General features: G+C 39.0%; 1 protein-coding gene across 1 annotated transcript; it reads right to left on the reverse strand.

The window, feature by feature from the left end:
• Positions 1-5,205: 5,205 nt before the first annotated feature.
• LOC134177682 (uncharacterized) lies at positions 5,206-8,658 on the reverse strand. The gene is made up of 8 exons (XM_062644460.1): positions 8,409-8,658; positions 8,056-8,358; positions 7,726-7,989; positions 7,619-7,660; positions 7,229-7,270; positions 5,787-6,080; positions 5,613-5,721; positions 5,206-5,554 (listed from the first exon to the last, which is right to left on the reverse strand). The coding sequence occupies exons 1-8, from the start codon at positions 8,656-8,658 to the stop codon at positions 5,365-5,367; spliced, it is 1,494 nt and encodes a 497-aa protein (XP_062500444.1). The 3' UTR covers positions 5,206-5,364.
• Positions 8,659-9,071: the final 413 nt, after the last annotated feature.

Here is a 9,071-nt window from a genome sequence, read left to right on the forward strand (position 1 = left end):
CAGTCACCTGACTTGTAGTCATGCTATCACAAGTATTCCTTGTTAGTTTTTACTCGAGGCCCGGATTTCAGGGTGGAGAGTATAGTAGTCGTTCGATGACCCGATGACCCGACGACCCGACGACCCGACGACCGTATATATAGTTGGTTAGTGCAGATGCAAATGAATCTATTGCGACCAATAGACGAGAAGTGGTGTCATTACTGACCAATAGACGAACGTGATGTCATCATGAGGCTCCACCTCTCTTTGTTTGGTAGCTGCTAACGAGAATTCGGCCATCGGGCGTCCGTCCTGTACATGGTGTTTAGTCATTGCTCTAGGGGTTTAGCACATAGAAACAAGGCCTATAGTTTACATTTGCACGTGTATGTTTCCCCAACAACAACCAGGAGCGAGGGTGTGTAGCTGTACCTGACTTGTAACATTTTTCTTGTTCCACCGTGTTTCTGCGTAGTGGTTCTGCAGTCCGCTAGCTTGAATTTTGGGCGTGCGTGGTTGAGCGGCCGTGGTGTTGTTGCAAAGATCACTAGTGTCGTCTTCAACAGAAATTTGGCGCTTCACGGGAATTTGCGAAGTGGAACGTGCATTGTTAATGACAGCATCTGTTTGTCGGACGAAGCGGCTCGGCTGACCTGTAAGTACGCTAGTGCCTCTCTATTCATTTTTGTTTTAACGTTTGGAGAAACAGACACCTACCGCAGCGGCGAGAGCCGCCCAGTCCACATTCTTGGAACGGCAGTCGAACTATAACGACGAGAAACATTAGTGAGAGCATGACCGCAACGCCACGTGGTTAGTAACTTCCAGGTACCACTTTTCTAGTTACGAAACCCGTATATATCTACTCAGTAACTGTCTATTCCCGAAGTGAGTAATGAAGTAGAAGTCACACCAGGTGTGCTCATTAATTAAAGCACTAGAAGGTGCTCCAGTTGGACCATAATATAGAGTTTTCACACTAAACTCCATTCCAACAATAGATGCAGTGTGGAAAATTACCAGATCTTGCTATCGCGGGCACTTACAAACCCGGAATTGATACCTCCCGAACGCACGTGAGGAGGTGGAGACACTGGTGCATTCTAACAGTCAGAATGATGCTCTACTACGTAGGAACGAGCAGCTTCTGGAATATTACATATCTAGACTCCACCCTAGTCTGACATGACCATTCTATTCTAGCTGAAGAGTAGATGTAATCAACTTAATTGCATTCATTAGAATATATTAGACAACCAATTAGTTCTCAAGGACGCCTCCAGAGTCACAAACAAACTCAATTCAGAGCTTTAGGAGACATCCGCACCCACTTTTGTCAGCAGCATTTCTCCAGCTATTCTACATGCCATCACAAGCTTGTAAACGAGTGTTTACATTGTGTCTAGCAGACGTTATTGAAGTAGTTACTCTAATTTAAGTTCCTATTTTCCAGCCCAAGATGACAAAGTCCACACCAACAATTTCCACACTGCACCTATTGTTGGACTGGACTTTGGCTGAGTGGAAAACGCGGATCCACGGATCCACGTTTAATATATGTTTGGGCATGAGTCAAATAGACTGCAGCGACTGGTCTCATATTCTTTCGCGAAAACGATCTACTGAGATGGGAGATCTCTAGAGCATATCTCTACTAGTAGGCTACTTGTGATGGCTGGGGTAGAGGGTCAAATCCAAACGTTTGATTCTCGTGTCAGTAATTGTTCTGATTAAAATTTGTCGTTCAATATATTTTCTACAGTGACTACACGTAGTAACACAGACACAAGTAATACAATTGCGCTTGCGTCTACTGAGCTTCTAAAGACGTTCCTACTTGCAGATCGTGTTTCTCACGTTCTATAGCCATCTAGCGCCTGTACTGCATCCTCACCCTCAGGACCTGTTGCAGCGTGAGTTAACTTGCTAGACCAACTGCTTCTGAGCAGTTTCGGCTCAAGCATCTCCTCTCACGTGCGAGCGGGCGAACAGCACATGAGGTCGCGCACTGAGCGCGGAGAAAGGCTTGGCTCTCGAGAGCTGCATGCACAAGAGTTGCCTAGAAGATATGGTGGGAACGTCTACAGTCAAGTGAGAGTAAAACCAAGAGAAACAATGACATTTCAAAATGACAAGTAAATCTTGCTTCATACTTCCAAGTAGAATTTGAATGACATCACTACCAAATGTTGTTACACTTCCACCATTGAATGAAAAGCTGCACTGTAGTTGAGATGTATTTTGAGAGACTTCATTGATACTCATAGTGAAAGAAGATTGCTTTGCCGTAAAGTCTGATCTTACAGTCAAACCAGGAGTAGGCTGTCAGTCAGGCACTGGAAATGTAGACGCTCCACTAGCTCGTATAATGTCGCAAAGGCTCTTGGGTAGCAAGCCTTGTTAGGTGCAACTAATAGTAACGTTGCTATTCAGAAGGGCATAGTAATCAACAGATCCAGCACTGATCGTGACGTTACGGCCATCTCTAGATGTATACAGTTGAACTAGATCGCATAGGCTTCTAGATAGTTATCCAGTGCCTTATAGATACATCAAAAACTAACAGTTTACAACGAGAGTAGATAAACGTACCGCAGCTGCGGCTCTTGCTGAACACACTTTCTAAGAACATAAGAAAAAAACAAGGAATACTTGTGATAGCATGACTGCAAGTCAGGTGACTGCTTTACTAGAGTTCCGTATAAATCTAATTCATTAGAGATGTACTAGCAACCACGATTTCCTGCAAGTCCGTCAAAGACGGCGCAATACCAGAATTCTACTTTTTCGCTTTGCTGCATCACTATGAGTCTCTAGACAATTCGCGACTCAAACTACTGAATACATTTGTGTTGTACAAAGACGACAGTTTAAGTATACGTGGTCATCGTTGAGATCAAAGACTTTATCTAAAGTTTTACTGGAAAGCTTAGTTTTCTGTATTCAATTTTGATCACGTGACGTGATCTCCACACGCCACTGGCGCGCATTACTATTGCGATTGTCCTATCAAACTTTCACACTGATTGTAGAAATCGTTTTGCCGCAACATTGAAACAACTTACAATGTCATTGCATGTTGCTCAAGAAACACAAATTAAGTCAGTGCTGTATTCTTGAGTAATGCACATCGCCTCATAATAGACGGTTTCTCTAAAAAATTGCATCAAATACAATGGCAAATAAACTAAAGAACGTGGTACGCGTTCTTTGAAAGAACACCAGGGTGTTCAGTTGCGACCTATAAATTTACACAAATAATTAGGAACCGTGAGATAAAAGAACACGGCAAGTCGCTTTAGTTTGCTTTACAGACATCTATATTGTCGTTCCAAGTCAAGTATATAACAAAAAAGTCCCGTAATTGGTACCGCAGGTCCCGTATTCGGTATTATTAATTCCTGTATACGGTACTGCGTCTGGTCAGCGATGTATTCGATGACCCACGACAACTAATCTGTTATAACGGATGGGTTATTGCTGTTTTGTAAATTTTTCTTGTTCTATAACCCTCTAGCACAACACAAAAACCTATTCACTTTAATTAATACAAGCACGCGCACAGCATACATATTTCTAAAATACCGAAACACTCGAAATAATTTAAAATTTTTAATAGTTTAAACAAAAAATTTTTTACAGTAGGTAGAACAAACGTGCGAAAAAATATTTGGCCAATTAATAAAACTTAAAGTACTCGATAAGTTTTATCATCACTTCAACTATAAACGTTTGCCAAAAGCTATAAATCCGTTTATTCTTACACAGAAAAATGCGATAAACCATAAATTTAGTAAGTTAAGTGACTTTGCCTTCTTCACGAAGAAATTTCTTGTCACTATGAGTTTCCACGTATTTCCCGACTTTAGAAATACGCCGACTCCTACCGTGTGCGTAAAACTAGAGCTGCACGAGATTTTCTTACAATAAATGATGTGAATGTGTACCTACAGTCAAGTGACTCTTTTGACTGAGCTGTATAAGAATGGAGACAAAGTTAATTTTAAATTGTTTTAATATGATGATTAACCTATTGGACGCATTCAAGTTGCACAAAGACGAACTTCCAAGTCTACGTGATCGTTCTTTCTAGACTGATTAACACTTTATCAGATTCTGAAAATTTACGAGGAAAGACTATATATATATATATATATATATATATACTCCATTGTGTTAAATTTTTATTACGTCATATGACTTCTGCACGTCACTTGTAACATACTATTACTGATTGTCTCACTAAACATTGAAATTGATTCTCTAATTGTTGTGACAACGTTCAACATAAACGGTTGCATATTACTAAAACAAGACAAAAATGCTGAATTTTGACTCAATGAGCAATGCACATTGTTGTCAATAACCGTTTCCTCGTAATCAAACGCACAAAACAAAATTGTAAAACAAGTAAACACTGCATGTAGTACGTACTTGCCCTCTAGAGTAAAACAATTAAATGAGACAACTCCGACTATCCAAGCGTTCATTGATGTAATTTCATTGTAGCTAATGAGTCATGCATAATTTCAAAAAGTATACGTACTTGTTAGTTAGAAATGCTGCAACAATCTATTACGTATATGTATAACAAACATATAGAAACCTTAAAATAACATGTAGATACTTTATGTAGTTTTTTAAGATTTAGAGTTTTGTATATAGTATATCTTTGCAGTAAGACGCACTGTGACATCAATGGACAAAGTTTACTAGCATTTTAGGAGTAGATCTAGGATTGCTAATAGACGCTTCCGCAGTAAAGAATGATCACGGCTAGACTCGTCTGTTAAACAAGACTCTCTAGCTTAATCATGCAGTAGGCCACAAACGTTGATTTTACCTACGAGAGTATATAGATATGCTATTGCGACCTCTCCGTCACAAGTACGAAACATTTATTCATTATTGATTAAACAATGCATGGAATATCATGCGACGGCGGGCACAGCTCAGCAAGAGAGAGACAATCTTGTAAAAAAATCCAAAAAAAGATTGGATGATGAATGCCATATACAGTCAGAACCCTTTGAAGACCTCATATATAGTTTTGGAACCGCTTCAGAACACTGTTGTTTCTTTCTTTCTCGGCTGAGTGGAAACCGTTTATTCCATCTCGAGCAAACGCAGAAAGCAAACTTGGAAAACAATCATGCACTGTTGTGTTGTAGATCTAGAAGCTACAAGTGGCAATTAAATAAGACAACTAGCTCAGGCTGTCTCAAAATTAATGTAATTTAGTTGTATTGCTAATGCGTTATGCATGAGTTGCTAAAAGTTACATCTACCAAATAGGTAGGAATCATAGACCTTCAATGACATGTCGTCCAACAGACTAACCAATTACTTAATTGACTATCACAAAACGTAACTTTAATAATTCTAATTCTGATCGAGTACGACACCGTATGATGGACTGTCGACAACCGATGTTTCTTCATACAGTGGGCTCCTTGTTAGTACGTCGGCTTGATGACCAGAGTCGGACACTGTCTCGTACGTTGCAGCATCGTGTCTCTGTTCCTGTTCATTCATTTCCGTTGTGTTAGACTCTTTCGCACCGCCTAGAGCACTAAACATTTCGTCATATGAAATGATGCGAAAGCAAGAACGATTATGTGAATACATACATCACGTGTCTCGATCGATAGAAAAGGTAAGCAGCAAGCATCAGCAGAATAATGCAAAGAGCGGACAATGTAGCGACTGCAGCTGTTAGTCTCAAGTTTGTCTTCTCATCTGCTTGCAAACAAGGACTGCAAGTAAGAACAACAGGACATAAAAATATTGATCCATCCATTTACCTGTGCACGATGTAGTTTGAAAGACGTAAATGCTTGAAGTTGGACCCAATCCGTGTCTATTCCGTCCTCTTATCTCAACTGTATATGCTGTGTTTTCTTCTAATTCGTCGAGAAATAGATTGTTGTTGCTGCTCAGCGACAATTCCAGTTCGCTCTGCTTGTGAGCGTTAGTGAGTCGTACTAAGTATCCAGTGATGTCTGTAGTAGATGTCGGTTGTATCGATGCAAACTGACAACCAATCTCAGTAGATACAAATCGATTTTGTGAAACAACCGAGACCACGTCTGGCAAATCTATATATACAAATACAAACAAAAAACCGACAAATTGTTGTCAATATCAGTTTATTACTAAATCCAACTTAATTAAATAAGATGATGATCAACAACAAATTCACACCCTAACCCATCCCTCACACCAATACAACTTTCAATTAATTGCGACAGAGACCTAGTAATAGACAGCAGTGAGAAAATTGTCGCATTCAAGCAAGAGCGTGGTAAAAGCAAAGTAAGTATATATACATATATATATATATATATATATATATATATATATATATATATATATATATATATATATATATTTTTTTTTTTTTTTTTTTTTTTTTTTTTTTTTTTTCTTTATATATATATTTTATTTTACTCTCCATGACAGACCAAATGTAGCCTGTCCAAAACCATCCTGGCATTATACTGCCAAAGTCGTACTGCTAGTTGTTCATGTATGTTACATACTATTCTGCTAACAGGTAATTTGTTCAAAACTGAAGTTTTCCTTGCAATCACTTTTATGATCTCCAAGCTGTATGTGGACCATGTTCCATATGTCTCAACAATCATAGGGTAAAAACTGGCTCCTGCGCTTGTGACGTCTGAATCGTAGCGAAGGTCTTTCTGAACTTCGCCAGCTTCGGCGGCAGCTCCTGCTTTGGTAGAGCAACTGTTGATGAAATGATTGGTAAAAGAATTTCTAACTGAGATGTCATATATATATATATATATATATATATATATATATATATATATATATCATACGCCTGAAAGCTGCACCATGAAATACTCAAAGACATGTTTAAATCTTCTTGCTTTGAAGTCTTTCGCGGTAAAGCATTGCAAGATACACGTAAACTGTATGAGAGACTACAATATTCGAACAATATATAGATACCGTCAACATTAAAACTCTTAAATTTAAGAGTATTCCGCTGACACGCACATGCACGCACATGCGCGCGCACACACACACACGCACGCACACACACACACACACACACACACACACACACACACACAAACACACAAACAAACAAACACACACACAAACCAACAAACACACACACACACACACACACACACACACACACACACACACACACACACACACAACCAAATTACTACAGACACTACACAAGCGATTGAAAAAACCATTTCCACCTCACCAGTAGATCCCAGACCATGTAGAGTATTGGTCAAGCTAGTGCCTACAACAACACAACACACTCGGTAAAACGCAACTTTTAGTTTATCAACATATACAAATCAATCTACAAAAGCCAACCACGGGTAGAAACGTTAGATCGTTAATATTTACAGTTGCATTGTTACAACGAACTCAATTTTTAATATTGGTATGCACACCTGAAATAAGGCTTGATGATGCTACGTAGTTGATTAGTTAACGAAAATGCAGTTGCAATATAATCAAAAAGACAAATTAAAGATAAACCCAAACTTTAAATGGATACCGAATCATCATTTTGTTAGGCACGTCATCCTTTAATAAGCAACATTCGTACTTCAAAATAAAATACACTTGTCAATGTTTATACCTGAAGTAGGAATTGATGTGACTGGTGACATTAGCGTAGATTCTAACAAAACAAAGGAAGAGTAGACCATGTTGTCACGCAATTGTATCAAAAAATGCAGAACAAACCACAACGTTTGAATGAATATCGAGTCATCATGTCGTTGTTATATAAAGCAGTACATGATGTTGATGCAGACACATGTTGCAAACTAACAAAGACAGTGGAAGTTACCCGACATGCACAAACATCGATGTCAGAGGTTTCATTAATAATGTTGTTGCTGTTGATGTTCCACACAATGTTTGCTGTAGGAAATCTAGCAAGTGAAAACGAGCAAGTCAAGCGTGTTGTATTGTCAATAACTTGACAATCTGATAAGTCGTCATTATCTAGATGTACAGCATACCACAAGTCAAATATCTGAGAACATCAAAACAGATGTTGAATATATGTACCAAGCACATGAGCATCGTTCCACTGATAAGGTAGTGATGTTCCCAGTATATTTTCAGATGATATTCTGTAATTATTGCCAGCATCAAGTGTACAATTGACAGGATCGATTGTTAGAATAGGCATCAAGCTATCTGCACGATGTATAGAAAATTGAGATGAATCATCAGGGACACTTGTTCCAACACTATTCAGCTCAATCTTAGTGGATGGTATAGGAGTTCCAGACACTTCACAAGGAATTTCTGCTTTCGAACTATTCACAGAGGTGCATAAATGTGGCTTACAAGAGATGGTAGGAAGACCTACAGTCAAACAACTATTAAATATTGACGAATTAGCATGTTTCTCTTACTTCCGAGTAAAACTTTAATCTTGCCACTGCCAGCTTCTGGTTCATTAGCAAATCTAATATCAAATTGACATTGTATTGTAGACATATTAAGATTTTCAGACACTTGGTCGATAGTGAGCTCCGTGTAGTTTTTGAGCGCAGACAAAAAAGTGAAACCAGGGAGAGAGTCAATAGCTGACACAACTGACCTAACGGTTGAATTACTAAATTGGATATTCCAAAAGGGTGCGGTTAAACGATGAGCATTCATGCCGCGGTATGTGCAATTCATGGTAACGCTGCTGTTCACCAGAGCATAACAATCCACAAGTTCAGTGCTTTTACTGGGTGGAAGGTCATCTACAATCAGACATAAAAAGAACGACTGTAGCTGCATGTGAACACGTTACAGTTATCTACTGTCCAGTACCTACCGCACTTGAGACTGTTGCCTAGAGAACGTTTCAAGAACGTCAACCACAAGAGCTGGACTACAAGCATGACACGGACGGACATTATCCTTCTTCTAGCGCGAGTGTCAATAAAAGTTCCCGTACGCAGTATTTTGAGCCACCTACTAAAAGGTGTTAGTAGTACGTGTCATTGTGTTGTGTTGTTTGACGTTCTTGAATTTTTTGGAAACACGAGTCTTAGATGCGGTAGGTGCATGTCTACATGCAAATG

This window comes from Corticium candelabrum, chromosome 3, assembly GCF_963422355.1.
Source record: "Corticium candelabrum chromosome 3, ooCorCand1.1, whole genome shotgun sequence".
Classification (NCBI taxonomy): Eukaryota; Metazoa; Porifera; class Homoscleromorpha; order Homosclerophorida; family Plakinidae; genus Corticium; species Corticium candelabrum.